Here is a 23,649-nt window from a genome sequence, read left to right on the forward strand (position 1 = left end):
TATGGTTCAAGTTCTTGAGCTGCTGCTAGTTCCTCTTTCTTTTTGGCATCTGTGAATAATGTCTTGTGGGCATGGTTGTCTGCACACCCACGAAGGGCAATATATTTTGGTATTATCACTCATTGTGGAAGCATACAAAACAGAGAGAATAGGTCCTGCACAGGAACTCTGAGGAACAGAAAATGCTAGATCTTTTTCTTGAGAGTAATCAGAGCCAACATTGACCTTTCAGCTCCTAGGTCAGAGTTAAGTACGTTCCACTTAATACCAAAATTAGCCTCAAGAATAGACAGCAACAGTTAGCAGTGCGAAATTTATAGCATTGGAAGAAAGATTTATTTAATAAGGCTTTTTTAACATATTAGTAAAACATACATGATTCGTAAATAAATAAAGCTACGAAGGAAGATGTCTTATAAATGTCACAACATAAAGCAATACACTGTATATCCTAGAGTATAAGTCTGCGGGCCAAGGTCTAAACTTGAACGTTTTTAAGATTTTTCTGGGTTGACTACCATAATGGCTGTCAATTTTGGGACATGAAAAAAATAATTTTTTCCTTGTCCTAAGACGTGTATGCATGTGAAGAAAAAATACACTCTCTGTGTCCGAACACTTAATAAACTGTTATACACTGCTATGATTGCTTCTGTTATTATTTTGCATGTGCATATTTTCTGATCTATCTAACACAAAATTAAACAAAGGTAAATAATGACTTCATAATTCATGGGCCGGTTAGAGTTTACCTGGGAGACCAGGCTATACAGTACTTACACAGTACAAATCGTGCCTACCGTCACTTTAATCCTTGTTTATTCCAAAACATATTAGATGCAGATGTTGCTTTATTCATTTTTTCAACCAAATCACATTCTTCCAGACAACACTTCAGCTAGTTGGTAATAGCTGTTTCATTTAATATGTTGATCCACGTGCTCACGAGTTACTCTTTTCCAATGATATAAGCAATGCTACCAATTGAGGTAATCATTATTGAATCAGTTGTTGTTGTTGCTGTTGTTGTGGGGTTTAATGCCATTTTTCAGCACACAACAGACTATGCATGGTGGCCAGTATTAATGGTGGAGGAAGAACCCGGGAAAACCCCAGAAAGAACCACCGACCCACCAGAAGCTACTGGCAAGCTTTCTCACATAACCACATGAGCCAAATCTGAGACTCGATCCCACGCATACAGAAGTGAGATGGCAGTGATCCGTAATGGAGAGTACTTTAGACCACTCAGCCACTCGGGGCCCCTTATTGAATCAAATCACAATTATTAGTTCCAGTTCAACGAATGTAGTCCCAGTCTATTTTAGAGCATTTCTTACTGTCTCCTTTTGGTGGTGATACAAGAGTTAGATTTAGGCATTCTTGATATGGATTTAAAGGTAATTGTTCATTCTTTATAATATAGCTTATGGTGTGGTTGTCAGTGTGTATTTCAGCGACAGTGAACAGTGAGTAATAAGGTCTTGGTGATGATCCAGAAGGGACATCTGTGTTTCATTGCAGATTGCTTTCTTTACAGTCCAGCCTATCAAAGAAATGCCAGTGAACCCATGACAAGAACTTCACCGTGAAGTCATCTTTGAAGGTATTTTAGATTAATATATGATTTGTATTGGTTGTCACACAGTGGAAAGGTCAGTACTGAGAAACAAATGTAGAGAATAGATAGTAAAATTAATTGTTTTATGTCCTGTCAAAGGTATGTTCAGTTGTGCAAGGCACAACCAGCATAACTATTACATGTTCATGAAGGAATGGTAATAATAAAGGCTAATATTCTGAATACAGATCAATTAAGATCATCATCTATCTATTTTTAGTGTTTTGGCTGACCCTAACACCTCTGCTATGCAAAGTTCACTACATTATATGACATTGCAATTGTGTGATGGTTTCACTAAGAATTTATTAACTGTGTGAAATTAAAATTTTTACCAAGGACAATAAAAATTTAAAAAAACCCAATTTAAATCTGAAGGAAAATTGCTTTATTTTTATTTTTAATGTACAAATAAAGCATAATTTATATAGTCTTGTGTAAAATGTTATTTGGTGAAAAAAGTGTAATGATTTACATGTATAGTATGTGGTCATGAGATTTTACAAAATATTCTTCGAGAATTATGTAAAATCTTTTAATGAGATCAACTATATCACTGAAAAGAAAAACAATGCAAACAATTCACTTTTAACTATATTATACAATTACAGACTGCATTCCACTCAACAATAAACTGTTAATCAAACAAGTTTTGGAGTGAAGACAAGAAATATCCTATTTTCTGACAAATGGAACACATGAGGGAAGTTGGTGTCCTTGATTATTATGTATAAAATTAAGTCACTGAAGGTCAATAAAACATCAGTGGTGATTTAGGCCTAATAATCTTTCTGGTCAAAAAAATAAAACACACCCAAGCTTTAACAATGTTTTCTTCTTAAGTATAAATAGTATGATTGCAATATGAACAAAATTTTGCTTTCCTAACCAACTTATACATAACTATCATTAAGTAAATATAGTCTGAAGTCTTGAATGATGAATTTAATGTGTTTCCTAAATATGTTATAGTAATATAATTCTGAATGCAAATAAATTTTTATTCATCAACAATCCCCTTCATTTTTCTGTTTTTTTCTTTTTTTTCTTCAGATATTTATAAATAAACAATGACAGGTTTAGGAAAAATGGAATAAAAATGGATGAAGATAACAGAAACATTGCAAGAGCTGAGAGAAATACCAATTTCAATGCAATCCATTAAAAATTTTAACACCAGTTGCATGACAAGATTTTATCATAAAGTTTTATCATTCAGCTACAAAAGAATATGGATAAATATGAGCAAAGTGATTATCAACATGCATATCTCCATGGGATGACAGTAATCTTTTCATGCAACCTATCAAAAACTGCAAACCTAGTTGAACTAACAAGATCGTGCCATGGACATTAAGGATGGATGCATGCATATGAGAATTCCTACTGACCACATTTACAAAGATAGGATGTATTGAGTTACAGATATAAAAATAATTACATTGCACTGAAGAAATATTAATGTGAAGTGAAGCATAGCACACCTGCAATGCCATATCTGCCTGGAAAAACTCTTCAAATTTGTTTTATGTGTATAGTGATGAAGGGAGTTAATGTGCAGAAACAAAAGTCATTGAGCTTGACAATCAGTGGCCATAACTCTGCTAAATGATGACCAAAAATAACACTTGGTCATGGTCTTATCAATATCAAAACCAAAACTAATTAAGGAGTTATCGTACTGAAAAGGGTAGGTCTGAGAATCAGGGCTGTACTTTCCACTAAACAGGGAAACTGAAAAATAAAATGCAGCTGAGGTCTCATCAATATCAAGCTGTGCACCAATAACATCAAAAGAACAACAGAGGACCAGACAGATCCACTGTAATTGTCCCATTTCCTATTTTAAAAAAAAGGAGTCAAATAGATTCCAAATTGTGCATGGATACATTTTTAGATAAAGTAAAGTCAACTGAATGATAATGTCTTCCCTTTTAACATAAAGATATCCAAATTATAATATGCATTACAGTAAAATAAGTTTGCTACATACAATATTTTTGAAATTTTGTCCTTTTTTTGCATAAGTACCTAAATTCATTTTACTTCTACGCTAGTTTGGCAGTGTGGCTCGTTGAAAATACATAGTGTGTATGATATTTATTTTTTATATTGATAATCAAATGTATTGCAATGTGAATAATTTAATATTTTGGGTATTTTCAGATCAGGTGGAAAAACAGCTGAGTTAATCATATAATTTGAAAGAGAATTCTGTCAAAAAGCTTGCCAATAGTTTCCTGTTATTTGGTGGTTCTTCCCATGATTCATCACAGGTTCTTCCTCCACTAACATACTGGCCACTATGTATAGCCTATTATGTGCTGAAAAATGGCATTTGATTCACAAAACCAAAACCAATCTTGTACACTAACATGGTTGCCTATTTTTGCTACAAGCTGAATTTACCACAGAGTGATATTCTAACATTATCACAGATGATACTTACAAACAAATACTATTTGCATAGCTGCCAACCTTCCGGGCTCACAACTAGTGAAAATAGGGATAAAAAGTCGTGAATTTGGACATGAATTAGTGAAAAATACCATGACAATAACTCCATCCACTCTGACCACTCCATCCACACTGACCATCAATACTACACTATATCAAGATAGCAAAATAAAATTAAAACACTACATATATGCAGAAATATTTATTTATCAAGACATGATACTGTAGAAGACTTGAACTTCCTCAACTGCTTGACTGTAAATTTGTTTTCTAAACAGTTCAGACTTCTTGCATGTTGGTGGATCTTGGTGACTAAAATTGCTGACAAATTTTCTGCAGGTAAGGAGGCCCTAAAGTCTGTCTTATTTTTCCTCACTAGAGAAAATACTCTTTCGCTGTCACTGTTGCTGTGAGGAATGCACAGGAGCTGCAGCACTTCTGGTTCTTCCACAGGAAAATTTGGAAGCGATTTTCGAGTCTGGGAACATTTGTCAGAACAAATGTTTAGCATGGTCTCCAGCTGATAAAGGTAGCTTGTGTTCGACAAGAAAACTCACAAATAATGCTTCAGCACTGGTAGCCTGCAGGTCTTCCACTAATGGCTTTAAATATTCCAGAGCTGAAATTGGTGAATTCTTAAATTTCCAAACTTCTACGTGTTTTTTGCAACCAACGTGCTTCCTCACATCATCTCTGCGATGGAACATTGAGTGTAAATTGCATGATGAATATCAATGTTTAATGGCAGAATGCACGGCCAATATTTTATATATTCCAAATTAAACTTCACCTTTTGAGTAATACATTTCTTTTTCCTTGGTGGTGAAGACATTTTCAAGATCTTACATGCAATGCTGAACGGTAACTCAAATCAGTGTTGGTGACGCATGTGCAGAGCAAAATTCCGGTTAGGCCCCAGTTTCTCTCAAAAGCATTTGTAAAACTACTCTTATACATATAGATTAAAACAGGCTAAAATGCTTGCTACCAGGCAAACTGTACTAATCGGTGTACACCTACTAATATCGCGACCAGCAGTACCGGACCATTTCAGCAACTGCGAATATCACGACTTGCGCTTGACAGGAAATCGTTATTTTATTAAAGATTTGAAACAAGTGAGGATTGGAGAATTCATGAATTTCTGGCTTGCAGCATGAATCCTTGAATCGCTGAAAATGTCGTGAAATTCACACCAAATTCATGAGGGTTGGCAGCTATGCATCTGCTGCTAACAAACACATGGAATTGGAAATAATATTCTGGTCATATTACCTCAGGTCTCCTGCTGCCACTTTTAGCACATACAAATTTAAATGGTCACCATTTTTGCATTTTCAAGAGTTCTCCATGAAATTTTCAGTAGTATATAATATTACAATAACAACTTTATCTGGCAAAATAGGATACTTTCATTATATATAACATACTATGCTAATGAGTGGACATTGTTATCTCTGCCCTCGCAATATAAAATACTGGAAGATCTAAATACAGCTATGTTCCACATGAATGTCTGTTGTGTAGATATGTTCTTGTATTCCAGATTGACAGTATGTTGAGTTATTTCTGTGCTATATGCAACAGTGGATATCCTAAATTGCTTAGAAAATGACTGTAACTGCACAAAATTAGAGTCAGAAAGACACACCTTTATCATTGTGCATGCCCATGCATAATTCATCTAAACAAAGGCAATGATGGTAACTTAACTTCTCTGGATATTTAAAATATGAAAAGACAGGTTGAGAGACAGATAGTCCAAAATGGTGAACAGTACGGATTGTTCTATCTCAACTGTGGCCCTAGTGAATGTACATCCAACAATTGTATTTTCATGTGCAGTTTGGATACCAATAATTCCCATGTCATTATCAATTATTCAACAATGTTTCTTTGTGATATTTAATTTTTTTATTTTTTAAACTGTATTGCATTTTTAATTCCTTTGTGTTCTATTTCTGATTTAGAAATAAGTAGCAATTCTAGCAATTCACATTCCATCTTAACAGCAACATAACATCAAAGCTGAGTAACATATATATAATTGTGAGTGTGACTGTAAAATAACTGTGCAAAGTTTCATGGCAAATAACAAAAGAACTGAAACTCTATAGCTGAAAACAAATTCCAGGAATTCAAATATAAGACCATTTGTTCATTCTAACTGCTGAGTGTTGAAATCATCTCTGATATTCTTCAACAATAACTGATTTTCAAATTAGTTGCTGTGGTGGACATGTTAGATTATCACCATTTTTATTTAGAACAAACAACACATCATTTAGCACCAACAAGATGTCATAAGAAGTCTTCTGGTGAAAACCCCATGTTGATAAGACTTTCTGCTTTGGTGAAACAATAGCAAGACTTTCAAGATGGTTGCTGTAGCAGTCACATTGGGCATCAAATTGGGAATATTTTCATTTTTGTCCATCTAGACTTCACATGAAGGCATTTATTGTTATCCCACGTTGATATGACTATATATGAAGGAGTAGTGATATACTAGAGTAGCAAGATGCACCATTTTCATTTAGTGCCAACTGGACCATGAGATGAAGCAAAGTTTCATGGCAACCCTCCAAGTAGCTTAGGAGGAGTAACAATAACAAAATTGTGGTAATGGATAGACAGATGAGGGATAATATACAGTGGACAATGGGCAACATTCCATCCCATAGGTTAATCTGGTCTATGGCCAGTGAAGCTAAAAACTGAGCCTTTCTATGCACAATTACAAATACAACAAAATCTAAAACTTACAGAGAACTTGTAACAAGACAAAGACATCCCTGTTTCTGTCAGCTGGGTGTGAACTTTGACAGGTACACCTTTGGTCCTGAGCAATTATGTTCACTGTTAAGACTATATCTGAGGTAACAGTGTACCCAGATGTATTTGTTATGCCAGTATGACCCACACAGCTCCAGGAAAGATTAGCCAGGGGGTTTCCTCCATTTATTCTACATCTCAATGACTGAGAAGTGTTCTCTATGACAGTAAAATTTGATCCATTGACTTGTCCTTCAATCTCTGGGAAACCTTCAGGAGGATCTGGGAATAGATAAACAAGATACTCAAAATCAAATGGAAGCATTTTTCACTGACAAATTATTTATAATTTAGTCTTGATGATTATTTTTGTATTCCCACAATGATAATTTTCATACTTTACAAATCATGTCTAGTTACATGAAAAACATTAAACTGCTAAAAAACAATGACAATGTCTAAATATGTTGCCGTAACAAATGAAATGAGAAAATTAAATGCTACTAAAATATATTCTTCTCTGAAAGAATATTATGATTTGTGAAAGTCTCTGGAGTTTATTAAGGCCTTCAAGAAGCAATTAACAGATTTTATTGTGAATTCCATCAAGAAGAATGCAGAGAAGCTGCTTTTGAAAGCTACTCCAGTCAGAAAACAGGAGTAAAATGTAGGGAAACATCTGTGTATTGCAGTTTAGAACAGTTGGATTGATTACTGACCCAGAACAAGGAACATCATGTAAACATGTCAAGTCATGTCGTAATGAAGTAACAGTCATCAAAACAAACTAAAAATTATACAAAGGATAAAGTATTGATAGAATCATTGCCTGTGGCAGCTTCTATCACCATGCAAAGGCCAGAATAGTTTGATTTCAGTGTAATGATAAGTTTGCAAGAGAAAGTTTAAAGGTCAAGAATAGGCATAATATGCAGCCTTCATCAAGGAAAATGTCCATTACAAAAAGATCTAGATGGATAAGCAATTGTCAATCTAACAGCAGAAGGGACACTACCAAACAAAATAATTAAGACATAGTATTACCTCTCAGTTACTACTTTTATACCATATGAAGAATTTTTGGTGAAAAACCCATGCTGATATGACCATTCGTTCAAGAGAATTATCACAAGATGTTCAATGTGGCAGGCATTTTGAGGTGACATCAGACTGGTACCATTTTCTTTTTGGACTAACTAGATATCATAAGAAGTTTTTCAGAGCAAAGTCTCACGTTGGAAATGACCATCAGTTCAGTAAGAGTAGCAATATCTGAGCAATACATTAGAAGTGCAGTATTGCCCAGAAAAAACAAGTTCATGTCTTCCCATACCAATGTAGTAACCTATTTATTATATAATCAATTTTCAAGGCTGAATAGTAAAAAGAGCACACTACATGAAACAAAGTAATTGAATTTATGCTGGATTCCAAAGCAAATACACAACTGTAAGTAAACCAATATACACATTAACAGTTTTAATGTACACATGGCACAACCCAGTGACCTTTGAACTTGGTCACATGCTCAGTCATTTGTTTCGAAAATAAACCTTGTTTTGGTTTACTTAAAACTGAATGAGTGGACACTGAAACAACTTTTCCAGCTGGTCTGGAATGGATGGAAATGTTTTAAATTTAAATTTGTCCATCCAACTTAATTCTGCTTTTTAGTTGTGATGGACTGGATTTATTAGCTGGGTCAATTCCATGTTATGTACATGTGACTGGAGGTAGCAGCTTTGATTCAGCATGTGTTTCTCTTTTGTCATTGACTGTTTGGAATCATAATGTGTGAAAAATATTAATTAACTGAAATTATCAGATGCAGGATAAAATGTTTGATAGGGAGTATCGCCTTCATTTCATTTTGAGTGCAGTGAGGAGAATGTGATTTCTGTTCAAAATGCACTCGAAATCAGCCTACAGTACAATTTCGCTGTGTCGATCAATTTTTGGAACCCAAGTAATTCTGATACAAAAAGCAAATATACTGTGCCATTGTTATTACAACATAAACACAACATATGTTTTTGTCCTGTCACTTGCATGATCTTTGTTGGAGGGATCCCAGCTATTACATTACCTGAATTGTTTCAAAAAAGTAAAATGGGGAAAATTGCAAAACAGCTGCAGTGTACAGCCGAAATAAAACCTCATCATCTTGGCTTATTAGCTCTGAGGCTCATGGTTTTATGCCAAAACCAATCTTCTTCAGTTGCATTTTTGTTTTAAAATGTGGTGTTTTTACTGACTTGTAAAATGGTATATCTCAGAGGAAGTCAGAATAGCCTTGGCCTTAATATGCCTTTTTTTGCAATTTTTAAAGAACCTTGAGAGATTGTGTCCAAGTCCGAACCATTCAAATTTGCGAATAGTTATGAACAATTTTCTGAAATAAATGTTTAAATGATTAGAATGGAATTTCAATAATGTGTGTATCATGTTTATTTTGGATATCACATTCATTACTTTGCTTGGTTGAAAGTGTCTTTTGTGACGCAGTGAACTTATCCACATTGTCGACTTCATCAACTCTACTTTCTAATGGACAGCTTCTTTAGTTCATCCACAGACAAATCTAATAAATCAAAAGGCTTCAGCATCTGCTACATGAGCATATATTGTTTGTTTATAATCAAAGTAGTTCCTAAAATGGGAAACTATTTTTAGACAACATGTCATGCAGTAGGAAGCAGTGGAACAATACTGCACAAATCTAACAATGTAAAGTAATAGCAAAAACAATGAGGGTATAAATATTAATAACAAGTTTTACAAGTTGGTCATGGTAATGACCATATGATATGTCTGGGCAGAAGCATCTTCATTTAGGATTAACAAGAGATCATAAGAGGTCTTATTGTGAATAATAATAACAATAATAATAATAATAATGATAATAATCCATGCCAATAAGGCTTTCCATTTCAGAAGAGTAGATGTAACAAAATGTTTAAAATGCTTGTGCTGGTAGCTATATTGGACAGTTGACTGTCCAAGCCAAACCATTTTGCTTTAGGGCCAAGTAAACATCAACGAAAGCCTTCTGATGAAAACCCATACCTATATGAATTTTCCTTCAAAAGTTGCTATAACAAAATTTTGAAGCTGTCTGCCTTGGTTGTTGTATTGGATATTAAATCAGCACCATTTTCAGTTCTGACCAACTAGACATCTAAAGGAAATCCTTTATTGAAAACCATTTGTTGATATGACCATCTTTTGATGAAAAGTAGTGAAAACAAGAATTTTAAGATGACTTGTGGTGGCCATATTGGATGTCTGAGTAGTACCATTTCAATTTAGAGCACCTAGAACTTGGGATACATGGGCATGTGTAAAGTGTCATGGCAATCAGTAGAGGAGCTAAAAAGAACTATGACCAGGTACACAATATAAATTGTTTACTGATCAATAAGAAAATTCTAAAAGAGTATTTACTGAAAATATTCAATGGCCTGTATATAAAATAGGCTTTTGCTCTATATCTTTATCTCACTAACTAGGTCTCTTTATCTTTTATTGACAGCTGCTATCAACATTATTATTATTATTATTGTTATTAGTATTGTTATTATTATTATTATGTGATTGTGCGTCAGAAAGTAATCCCAACAGAAGGTTATTTTACAGTGTAATTTTATTTAATAAGAGTCAGTCCTTGTCATGCCAACTTGGCCACCCAAAAACTGTACCTTTTCCAGTAAGTTCTAATAACCTATGGCTAATGCCTATTGTTTAGTTAGAATCTGAAGTGGATTTTATAAAAAAGATCACATCTCTGACTTGTATAACTTCATATTTAGAGTAGGTCATGATTACAAATATTACACACTTGATGATTACAAAGAACATTATATATTAAAACAATCTGAAGGAATTCAAGTCAAGAATCTTCCAATTTTCAATATGCAGGACACAATTACTTAAAAAAGGGTTGGAACATAGATAGTTCATCACTTTTACATTACACTGTTTAGGACTGAAGAAGCACACCTGTAAAACTTACAGTAAATGTTGACAGTCAAACTTCCCGAAGTCTGGCCACTACCAAATCCATTGTACGCTCCACAAGTCAAAGTTTTCCCATTGTCTTCTCGTTGTCCCGTGTAATTCAGAGTTCCTCTACTAACAAACAGATCATTGCCATGACTAATTACAGTAAAACCAGAAGGAGAGTCAGTGATGTTAGTGCCACTCTTCATCCAATAGATGGCAGCACTTGGTCGGCATGCACCAGTCTCACAAACAATTACAGCCAATTGTCCCTCATTCAAAGTTAATGCTGTGCCATTCTGCAGTTGTACTGAATCAATGGGCACTAAAAGAGTTGTAAAATACTTATGTCATCAGAAAAATGTAACTGCTTCTGAATTACATAGAAAAATCATTTAAAAAAGTGATATAATGCAGCTTCAAATAGTTTAAAATTGTAATATTACCATTGCCTAATGGAGCTACAAATGTTGGTGATAACCAGAGTGGATATTTCAATTAACTTCAAGTATTCTGTTCATGTGGAATAATGTATATAATGACTAAAATGGTATCTCTACAAAAGAAACAATATCAATAAAAAAACAAAATAAGTTGTATACTGCTGTGTCCATGTTCACTTTTCATTGACATGGAAAATAAAAATGTACATTTCATAGGATCTACCAAGCGAACATCTTGTTTTATTTTTCTAACACAAAACTTTGATCTGTATTTTTTGCACTCTAGTTACATTTCATAAATCAACAAAACACAATTATGTTAATGGCCTTTATCAATAATATCTTAAGGATCTATGTAAATGTGTGGCACAATAAGAATTTAATGCATTTGGGACTGAAAGAATGTAAGATTCAACATAAAGATTGCAGTCTCTTTTTCCTCAGAGCTAAATTTGCTGTGCCAAGCTACAATGTTTTTTCATAATGAGAAATGTTATAAAAAGTGGTTGTAGACCCAATCCCCAATATATATATATATATATTGCCAGCAAGAAATAGCATGCTTCAAGCACATTTCTTACAAACATATAATGCAATTACAGCTGATAATGTAATACTTTTTAACATAAACTAAAACTGACCAACCGAGTTCATTTTACACCCTTTATTATTGGTAAAGCAAATTTTTAGTAAATTGTGTTTCTCCGAGAATACTTACCCGATCACATTAATGTTAGGGATATAAGCCTGCTACCTCTCGAATCGTCTTTTCGGTCTATCTCATACAGACCAAAGGGCAATAACTCCTGCCCCTTACCTCCCCTTGCCACTGCCAGGTGTCACTAGTTTTTTAAGCTGAGCAATATATATTATACGAGGATGCTCGCATAGCGGGGTGGTTGGGAGGGTTTTTAAGTAATGTGATCGGGTAAGTATTCTCGGAGGAACACAATTTACTAAAAATTTGATTTTTCCTTTAAATACATTCCCCGATCACATTAACGTTAGGAGAATAAGTAATAGGAGGAGGGAATGCTGAGCATCCTACCTCCACCCCGGGTACCTTCTAGGGAATGATGGCTGGATTCCCCATTTGAACGATAACCCGTTCTCCTAATTTCATCAGCAACACAGATAGGGTCACGTGATATGTGACCCCTATATATGGTTAAGAAGATAGTTATTGAAATCTTCTTACCAAGGAAATTTCACTGGCGAATCCAGCGAAGCTGATAGGCTGTGCTGATTGTTTTAAATGGCTCTGGTGGTCATCTGGGCTGCCGACACCGGACCTACCAGATTCAAGGTTTGCCTCTGCAAAGCCAAATCTCTGAGATAAAAATTGGAGAAGGTTGACTCTGCATGCCAGCCAACAGCTTCTATTATATCTCGGATCGAAACATTGCATTCGAATGCCAGGCTCGCCGAGATTGCTCTAATCTCATGAGCCGTAATCTTCATGAGGCGACTCTGATCTTGTGAGACCTCAGAGTACGCTGAGCGTATAACCCACTTCAGCCATGAAGCATGGGCTTGAGGGGTGATATCCTATTTACCAGCTTTGACCGGAAGAAAGAGGCGCTTATGTGTGTCCCGACATGCCTCTGTGTGTTTTAAATAATGCCTGAGTGCACGAACAGGATCTTGCATGGCTGCTGCTCTTGACTTATCTATGGAAGAGAGTGAGCGAATGACGATTCTTTGATTGCCAATGGATGGTAAACTATTTTTGCTACCGAACCATCTGATCTGAAATGAAGAAAGTTCGGGTCACTGGAAAGGGCATGTAACTCGCTCACCCTGCATGCTGAAGCTAAGGCTATCAAGAAACATGTTTTGTATGATAGTAGCTTTAATGAAGTGTGGGCTGAAGGTTCAAATTTGTCTGAATTGAGCCATGTTAAAACCCAGGACAGATTCCATTTTGGAAACAGGGTCAGGGATTTTGGTCGATTGAAATCAAAATTGGCTAAAAGATCTGACAGATCTTTGTTATGCCCAATATCACATCTACCATGATGGCGGAATGTGTCTGATATCATGGAGCGGTAGCCTTTGATAGTAATTGGGGCCAATTGTTTCTCCTTGAAAAGCCAGAGAAAAAAGTCAGCCAGATGAGGGATTGAGACACTCAACGGGACGATGTTATTGATATGGCACCAGTCCCTGAAAACACACCACTTTCCCTCATAAGCCTTCAGAGTGGAGGGCCTTCTTGCTCTTGAGATTCTCTCCACAATCGAAGGTTTAAATTGTTTGTCTCGCAAGGCTGTCCGGACAAGAGCCAAGCGTGAAGAAGAAGACGGTCCGGGCAGGGATGGAACACCTGTGACCATGGTTGTTTGAGAAGATTTGGGCTGGTTGGAATCTTCCTGGCTAGATCTATCACTAGATCGAGTAGATCGGTGACCCAGGACTTGTTCCATCTGAGAGGGGCAATCAGAATCATCCGACAGTTCTGACCCCTTAACCTCTGGATTATTTTCGGTACCAAAACCGTGGGAAGGTAGGCGAATGCCCACAACCCCTCCCAGCTGATTGACAGAGCGTCCACGGCCCAAGCCTCTAGGTCTGGAACCGGAGAGACGAAGGTGGGCAACTTGCGATTCCACCTTGTCGCAAAAAGATCGATCATCGAATGCCCCCAAAGTGTGCAAATCCGAAGAAAGACTGATTGATGGAGTGACCATTCCGTGTGAATGACTTGACCTTTCCTTGACAGAGTGTCGGCCAAGACATTGAGTCTGCCGGGAATGTGTCTGATTTGTATGTTGATGTGGAGGTTGTCACACCAACGTAGAAACTGCCAGATCAGAATGCACAGGTCTGGTGATTTGGTGCCCCCTTGTTTGAGGAGGTAAGTCACCACCACAGAGTTGTCTGACATAATGAGGACAGTTTTTCCTGAGAGTTGATCCTTCCAGAAATGAAAGGCATTGATGACAGCCCTCATTTCTAAAAGGTTGATGTAGAAAGGCCTCTCCCCTGGCTCCCATGTGCCGGTGACTGTAGCAAAGTCCAGCAACAGGTGGGCACCCCAACGGTAGGTACTGGCATCGGTACATACCGTTATCTCCGCTTGGGGCATCTCCAGAGGAATCCCCATGGACAGCCAACCGGGGTTGTGCCACTGATGCAGGAACGATCGTATCTCGGGCGTGATCATTATTGTTTGATTAAGGGGACTTGAAAAGGGGTGCCATTGTGCCAGTAACGTCATTTGTAAGAGATGCATAAAAAGATGGCCAAGCGGGATCAAGTCCGCTGCTGCATTGAATAATCCGAGGAGTTGCAAGAATTCTCTTGCTGAAATCCACGTCCTGTTGGAAACGGACTTGACGAGTTCAACGATCCGGATTACGCGAGCGCGAGGAAGCCGTACCAGATTCAGATCGGTGAGAAACTCCATACCCAAATGGATAAAACGCTGGGATGGACGGAGATCGGACTTTTTCCAGTTCACGAGAAAGCCTAGATGATCTAAAAGCACTAAAAGATCATTTCTGCCTTTGAGCAGAACAGAACTTACCATATGATTCTGGAGGAAGTCGTCCAAGTATACTGCCATCCCTGTAGATGAAGTCGAGCGGAACAGGGTGACGATGCAATCCATAACCTTAGTAAAAGCCCAAGGGCTGATGTTGAGGCCAAAGGGTAGGACCTGGAACTGATAAACCGTGTCACGGTAAGCGAATCGGAGAAATTTCCATGACACAGGGTGGATAGGAATGTGAAAATATGCGTCAGTCATATCTAGACTGATGGCATACTCATCCCGCCGGATGGAAAGAAGGATTGATCTCGCCGTTTCCATCTTGAATTTCGGTGGTAAAATGTATTGGTTCAGGCAATTCAGGTCGATGATCGGCTACAACTTGCCATTTGCCTTCTGAATAAGAAACAGCCTGGAACAAAACCCCGGCGATTGCGTTTTTTTTCTTCACAATCTGCACTGCCCATTTTTCTATGAGCTACCGTATCTCCTGTTGTAGAAAGGTATCCTTCTCCCGATCGGACGGTACATCCGTGAAGAGGGGAGAGGAGGACAGGGGAGGGGGTTGGATAAATGAAATCCGAAGTCCCTCCGAAATGACCTGGATCACCCAATCGTTCTGAGGAAAAAGGTGGTCCAGTGGTCCTGAAATTGCAGGAGGTGGATGCCCACAGGTAGGCTGTCCGTGGGTGGTGGAGAGGGTATGTCAATTTTTAGAGTTAGGAGGCTTGAAGACGGAGAAACTGCCTCCTAGCTTGATTAGACTGTTGTCTCCTGGCATTGGGTTGGGATCTATACTGCACATTTGATTGTAAGGATCCCTTGTCCCTGGTCCGCCAATCATCCCTCCGCTGTGGCAGGGGCTGATTTTTTCTAAACGCCTGCGAGGGTTGGGCGGCAAGTTGGAGGGGCAGTTCCTGAGCTGCCTGCTTTCGAACTTCTTCAATTTTTCCTCCAAAGAGTAAAGGCGACCCAAAAGGAGTCATCCGTAAAGCCAGAGTATGATGGACTTGAGCGACGTGGACCACAGACATGCGTCACATCGTATCAGGTCTAAGTTGGCAGAAGCAGTCAACGCATTAGCCATGGAATGGTGAGCTGCCCTGTTAATAACTCTAGCAATCCGGGCCGTCGCTTCCCAAGCGTGGTCATTGTCGGATTTTTCTGCGAATCGGAAAATGGCTAATGAAGCCAAGTCTAACATTGAAGACGTAGCGACTACGTTCCGGACTAGCTTTGATGTGGCATGGAACACATTTTTGTCCACTTTGTAAAACAGTGGAGCGGACGTGTGAACTGCTGCCATATTTTTGTCCAGGGCCGGAAGATCCGTACTGAAGGTGTCTGAATGAGTTTTGTACCAGCGACACTAGAACATCGCTGATACTTGGCTTTCTACAAAGAACGCCTTAACATTCCCCTCATCACCTATTTGTCCTGATAGACGATCACTGATCTCCTTAATTTTTGCCGACTGGGGAAGGAACCGGAAGGACGGCATCTCTTCCTCCCCGTCAAGATATACAGACACCTTAACTTTGTAGTCTTGAGTGGCAGTAGGAGGTGGAGGGCATTCTGAAGTTGCCAACACCCTATAAATTTCTTCCACTGCCGCCTTGAAGCCAAACTCAGTCCGTTCCATGGTTGGATATGTGTACGGCTGATTTGCAGGAGTTTCGTCACCCTCACTGTGTGCCGAGTCGTGTTCTGTAATAGCTTGCATTTCTGGATAGAGCATACCAGGTGGCATAGATGATGCAATTCCGTCATCATTAACACTGTTACTAACTCTCCCTTGTGGATAAGCCGTGAACATATGGATGGCTGGCCCTGCCGGCTGGTTTGTCTGGCTTGTGGTCAGTCTGAATGTTGGCGACGGTCCTGCTATCACCGGTACCAGCTGCTCCAATGGCCAGGCTGGACGGACAGATTTCTCACTAAAATCTCTGCCCTAGTAATGGTATGTTGCCGGCGGTACAGCTTGACAGACGGATTTATCACTAAAATCCCCGTAAGTCATGTTTGGTCGGACCGTTTTAGCAATAGGGTCCCCATGCTGGGACAGTTGGATGGCCGGTGACGTAGAGGTTGTATAAAGATATGGATCCAATGGATCCGGTAAAAAACCCATGTGTCCTGACTTACAGGCCATGCTCGGACATGCGGGGGGACTTACGCCCACTGGGCAGCCTAAAATTGGGAGAACATTCCCCCAAAGAGTCAGAAAAAGCTGTGGAAGCGAGCAAGGGAAATAAGGGTAATATCTGGCCTGATGTCAATAGTTGCGTCATCGTTTCCTGGACCAAATGACGCATCTGTTCAAAGCTGGACTGTTGTACCCTGTCAAAATTATTTTCCTCCATTGCCGCTGATGTTACTGTGGCTGATGGTTGCAAACGACGAACTTTAGGTGAAGGGGGGACCCCAACGTCTCCCACAAGGCTCGCAATGGAGGCTGTCTTCGGATGTATACTGAGGACATCAATGTTATCTTTCTTCGACTTATTCCGTCTATCCCTCCCTTTTGCTGCCTTCTGGACTACATCAGCCTACATTTGCTCTGTCCAAGTATTACACACGCTGCATGGTATAGATGATGTACACTTGGTACATACAATACAAGAGTCATGGTTGTCTTCTTTTGCTTTGAACTTTTTGCATTTCATGCATTTGGTTGACATTTCTACTGAAACGACACAAGAAAAGAAAACAAAGCACAAATTAGCAATTCAGCATGCTATTAATTCGCTAATACCACAACCGTTACTAACGAAGTAAGCGAAATTAGTCGGTGTCGCGTTAACTCTTAACTGACAACACGAGTTCCACGATAGCATGTGTAACATGGTCTTCAGTAAACGAAATCCATAAGGGTGACAAAGTCACTCAATTTTTTAAAAAAAATTGTTAAAATAATGTATACAACCTGTAGAAAAATGATTGTCCAACGCAATAAATCCAAATTTAACTTCGGATGGTCCAATTTAATGCTAAGATGGCTTGGATTGTTTGGAGGTATAATGTACATGTTATCCATACAAGCGAAGCTTAAAAACTAGTGACACCTGGCGGTGGCATGGGGAGGTAAGGGGCAAGAGTTATTGCCCTTTGGTCTATATGAGATAGACCGAAAAGACATCTTTTTGTCTTTTAGTAGGGCTGGATTCAAGAGGTAACAGGCTTATATCCCTAACGTTAATGTGATCGGGGAACGTATTTGAAGGAGAAACATATTAACATAATGCAATACTGACCAATGAAGCTCATTTTATACATTATTGCTGGTAATATTATAATATAATGTAGTACTCACCAATGAAATATGTATTACAGACATTAATGCACTATTGTTGGTAAACTAGTTTTCATTAATAAGAATGAGGCATTCTGAGTACTTTTGTCATTACTGATTATTTAATGTATCACATCAAAACTTCCTTTCAGTTACAAGAGCGGCAATTTGCAATACATGCAAGGAAACAATTTAACCATTAGCAACTGTACTAAAAATTCTGGTAAAAAATTCAATTAGAAATATGGCATCTAGAGAGATAACTTCAGCCAATCGGATGTAGCTTAGCTAATAAGATCAGCCAATCAGAGGCAAACATCAACTCATTAATATTGTTAGAACTACATCATGTTCAAGCTCTTCCAGAATGGTACCAAGCATATACTGATATAAGGAAAACTGGTGTAGGGCAATAAGCTCCCTTGGCAGATAAATGTATTTTCGTTTCAGTTATAATTGCAATTGTAACAGATAATTGTGCAACAGTATACCATACTTCATGGCAAGCCTGATAATTAAGTTCAATCTTACAAATCATTCATATTTAATACAAGTGTACATTACATATTTATATCCTTTAAGTGGTGACAGATTTCAGTACAGTTTCAATCTTGACATAAAAAATGGTTGTTCCTTTGTTGAGGGATGTATCTAGCTTGTAAATTGATATAAAAACTAGCTCCTGGAGGAAAAACATGTACATCTTGTACTCTGATAAGGAACTTTAACATCAAGGAAGAAAAGCCTCGGGTTTCATTTGTGGAAAGAGATGTATCAAATAGTTTAAAATGTGCAGCTTTGATTTGTAAAGCAGACAATTTAGTCAGTTCATATTTTGTTGGCTTTTAATGGCTCTTTTAACACACTAGCTTAGGTAATAGGAGGTAATAACCTTAGTGAAGAATATGCTGAGGCTGCAACCTCTGGCTGGCCTGGAAAAGTATCAAACCAATGACCTTTGAATTATGAATATGACACTCTACTGAGTTGCTACTGCTCTGTTGAGTTATTCAGATGCTGTGTTGAGATGTAAAACTTGTAAACAGATCCAAGGTGTATCAAAAATAGCTTGATGGTTTGTTACATTTACCTCTGACATAAAGCTTGGCTTTGTTGGAATCAATTTTCAGATTTTGGTCAGTATTGTACACCTGGCAGTACAATATCCCATTGTGGTCAGCAGCAGTAGGAGTAAAGTTCCAAATGGCTCCACTGCCCTTTGACTGATATCCTAGATACCATGTAATTGTTGCAGGTGGCCTACTGGTCCCTGTTAAACAGGTCAAGGTTACTGGTACTCCAGCTGTTACATTCAGTGTGTCTGTTATGTTCTGGTTGCTCTGTTGTATAACTGCCTCTGTAACCCGAACTGAAAATAATTTTAAAAAACTGTATAGTAAATAAAATGTCATTTCAATATAGATCAAATCACACAAAACAATTTGTACATGGAACATTTCAAATGTTTTCTATTCATGGGTTATACAGCTCCAGTCATTTAATCAATAAATTCTCATGTTTCTGGATTTTCTTTATCTCGATTATTTTGAAGTTTTATTATTTTTAATTCTTTTATACAATGCCTTAAATGCCTTCACACAAATGTAAATGGGTCATGCTCTCAATTTCAAATTCAAATAGTTTTGACCAAATTTTCAATGATTTCTGTTTCAACAAATTCAAATGCTTTTCCTTAGGTTATTCCTAATGTTGGAAATTTCTAGTAGTACCCAAGGCATGTCATTAAATTTGTTGTCTACAGTGAGTTCTATACACTTGGTCTCTTCCAAAACATGGAAAACAGAAACATCAAAATTATAGTTTGTAGTCATCATGAATTGAATCTAACCCACAGAAATGCACAGTTTTTGATTTGTTAAATTGAACCCATTCTGACCATTTTTTTAAAACTCTTTGTTAGGGTATCTATCTTTAATGTTCAACATTATTCATATTCTTTGATCAACAGTAAATAAAAAAGCTCTTGGCACATCATGAGTCATCTACGTCTGCATTTACATAATTTACATTGTTGTTTAGGTTCCAAAAAGGATGGCTGAATATATGCTATAATACCTGTCAGAAAAGGTGATAACTATCTTAACTCTGAAATTTATCTTTTAGTAATTGGATATGAAGATAGATAAGCAGCCATTTAGACCTGGATTGAATAGGTCAGTCATTACCCCATGCATCTATAGGTATGATTATCACCTACAGTCTATCACTGACAATGATAATTTAATTGGAAATCTGATAAAACTGTATACAAAGTGTAGAATTGTCCTTTTCAACACCAATATATGTCATCTAATTGCAACATATGTTATGTATTGTATTAGCTAATAAAATTATCTATATAGGGCATCTTGTCTTTCTTTAATTTCATGTTATAATAATGAAATTATTATTTAATAATAATGTGTCACTTGAAATAAACAATGATCGTGCTGCGGCCACACAACATCTTTCTTTTTTGCTATAACATGCAGGTTGTTAAAACTTCATGAATATTCCTGAAATTTCCAATCCAATCAGAGCAAATGTAAACATCTAAGTCTGGTTGTATCACCTTCATAGAATATTCCTATGCAAAGAAATATCCCCTCAAACTTGACAAAAATTTGACAAAAACTTTGCAATTTTACTAAATATATCATATATCATTAAAATCATTATATTTCCAGCTTTTGGTACCAAAGTTTTTTTGGAAATGATTATATTTGATGCTGATTATAAACTACCTGCATCAAGCATCATATTTATAAAACATTTAAATCTTGCGTTAAGATTGTCCACCAAATTTAAAGTTTCTAAAAGCTAATAATGATGTCAAATTTTGATAACTGATTTTCCAAAACTAAACTTATCATTCATTTTGTATAAATTTGTGTGCCAGAAGCACATGATTTTAAGATTTAATATATTTTTATCATATAAATGCTTGTCTTGCAGTACTGATAGTATAAATAGTCACAAAAATTAACATGCAAATTACAGATTTTCATATACTAAATAGCGTCAAGTTGCTGATGTTGTAAATATCTAAGCAAAAAAATTAGGCATCAGTTTTAAATGTTTTTTTTTGTATATTGATTACATTAATGCATTTCTTTCATGTTGTAATGCGACATTTTCTGATGAGATAATCTCTATGAGACATCACTTCAAAGCCAAGATGTATTAGAAGGTCTCTTTGCAGAAAGCAGTACAAATGAACCTACTGCGTTTTGTGGCAGAGTTGTCATGGTTCTATTAACTCTGGGATTATACAAGGCCTGACATTTCTGACACGTTGGCTACTTTTGTGAATTTACTAGGTACAGTTCATATGGCCAAAGGAATGTAAGAACTTAACAGTGCTGAAGGAATATCTGGAAATTTCATTAAATATTTGAGACCATTATAGGTTTCCTAACATCCTAATTCAAAAAGCTCAGGGTAGCATGGTCAATACCATCATTCTCCTCGCATCCCCAATTATGGACTTTTTTCTCACAAATAAAGAGAGCGACAGGTTTATTACTATAATATTCTGAAACAGGAAATGGTTTTACAAAATTACTGCACACCATTGAGGAAATCAATTTACCTGCATATCTTATTTGCCTTGACTCTTGAGAATACACATTTCTGGAAACATCAGAATAGTTAATGCCACAGGAGAGTGTGATGTTCTTGTCGACATTGCTCGGCCATGTGGTATAACGGGATAGAACAAGACTGCTGGTATACAACTCTTCTGGTGAAGTACAGTTTCCACCTATCACCTGTGTCTCTGTATCTTTGTAGACAGTGCGAAGTGCAGATGGTGCATTATCCTGTAAACAACAAAAGAATAGAACACAATGTAGTAACTTGTAGGCATAAAATGGAACTACTAGTAGTCATGTAATGCCTACACATTTTCATACACTTTTTGTAAATTATTTTGGAATGTACAAATAATTATACACCCAAAATTATGAGTTTCTAAAATATACTTTTATTTTAGAGCATTACTCTTTATCAATAAAAATGACTATTTACATCGCCAAAGGCCTAAGCAATCTGAAATCACAATAAAATTATTGGCTGATGTGCCTTTTTTGCTCTACTTCTGGCTGAATATCATCTGCAACAGTCACTGCATGGAAAAAGTACAGGAAAAAAGCACTCTTACCACCTGTCCATAAAACAGCATTTGAACAAAAATTTTAAAATACAGCAAATATGCTTAGGCTGAAGATCACAGAATCCACATGCCAAAGATATGAAGAAAAATTGTTTCCAAGTACATTTTGTCAGTATAACACAATTATTATTATTAAAATCACATTATAATTCTCCCAACATCAAGTTTGTGCAGCCAGTTTGTGTGAGTGTGAGAGATTTGGATTTTTAACATAGCTTTTTAAAAAAATTCAGTCAAATCGCTATTATGTCTACAGTGTGGCAGTCTATAGCAATGTCTTGCACTGGGGCAACATGCCTCAGACATGTAGCATCATGTCCCATCCAGTCACATTATCTTGACACCAGGCTAACCAGTCATAGCACTAACCTCTTAATGCTGAGTGCCTAGCAGGGCAGGTGTTAGTACCATTTTTTAAGAAGTCTTTGGTATGACTTGGCCGAAGTTTGAACCCATGACCTCCTGCATTTGATTTGGATGCTCTAACCACATAGGCCATCAGAGTGAACTGTGCTGCCACTCTAAGACAAGTCATAAATCGTGAATGATTTCCAAAAGGTTTCATATGTTTTTCACTGACTTTACTTGAATGACTCTATTTTCATGGGTTTTAAATTTCATGGTTTGGGTGAAAAATACATACATATCACGAGTACCTATTTTTTTATCTATGATTTACACAAAAATCTATGTACATGTCTCTGCAAATCTGTCTCTGATAATGATTATATTGACATTTGGTTCTACTCATTTGTGAGCAAGCAGGTGTAATCTATACTGCAGTAATTAATTTGATTAATTAAATTATTCATTGCTAACATCTAGCATAAATGCAGGGATCTTAAAATTAATGCAAATTTCTTTTCCAAACATATCTGAATTAACACTTTAATACATGTACCACTATTGTAAACTTAAGTAATTAGGTTCTTGTGTGTTCTTAAAGACTGCTATCAAAGCATAAAGTTCTCAACCACTTGAGATTAAGTGCCTGAACAATGCCAATGACTGAAAACATCTTTTGTTACAAACAGCCATGCCAAAATCGTCCCATGGGAACCCATTATTGCTAGGTGACCTTGACCATGTGGTCTAAAATTTGAACTGAAAGTTCCAATAAATGCCAGTTTTATTACCAGTAATGCACATCTTGTGATGGTTGATACTTAAGGAATTGTTACACAATATGCAAAACACAAACTGCAAAGATACAGAGAGTGGAGATGTCCTTGAGATCAGGTCTCAGTCAGCCTGAAAATATCTACCCTTAGGCCAGTTCATGGTAAGTAGCTTACCTGCAAACATAACACAACAGAACTTTGGAGAGACCTGATTGAAATGGCCTTGAGAAAATGGAATTAATCTGCTGATTGTTTATTTAACAGTTAGTTGATT

The 23,649-nt window shown here is 37.0% G+C and overlaps 1 protein-coding gene across 4 annotated transcripts in view; it reads right to left on the reverse strand.

Moving 5' to 3' along the window:
- LOC149772833 (nephrin-like) overlaps window positions 1-23,649 on the reverse strand; it is a 311,073-nt gene that overhangs the window by 205,222 nt on the left and 82,202 nt on the right. For all 4 annotated transcript variants that reach the window (XM_089947221.1, XM_089947219.1, XM_089947220.1 and 1 more), the window contains exons 5-8: window positions 21,673-21,901; window positions 19,171-19,449; window positions 10,866-11,177; window positions 6,845-7,135 (exon numbers count right to left, since the gene is read on the reverse strand). In XM_089947221.1, the coding sequence (XP_089803347.1) occupies window positions 6,845-7,135; window positions 10,866-11,177; window positions 19,171-19,449; window positions 21,673-21,901 (1,111 nt within the window). The remainder of the gene's footprint in view (window positions 1-6,844; window positions 7,136-10,865; window positions 11,178-19,170; window positions 19,450-21,672; window positions 21,902-23,649) is intronic.

This window comes from Sinohyriopsis cumingii, unplaced genomic scaffold (assembly GCF_028554795.1).
Source record: "Sinohyriopsis cumingii isolate HCF-2022 unplaced genomic scaffold, ASM2855479v2 utg001110l, whole genome shotgun sequence".
Classification (NCBI taxonomy): domain Eukaryota; kingdom Metazoa; phylum Mollusca; class Bivalvia; order Unionida; family Unionidae; genus Sinohyriopsis; species Sinohyriopsis cumingii.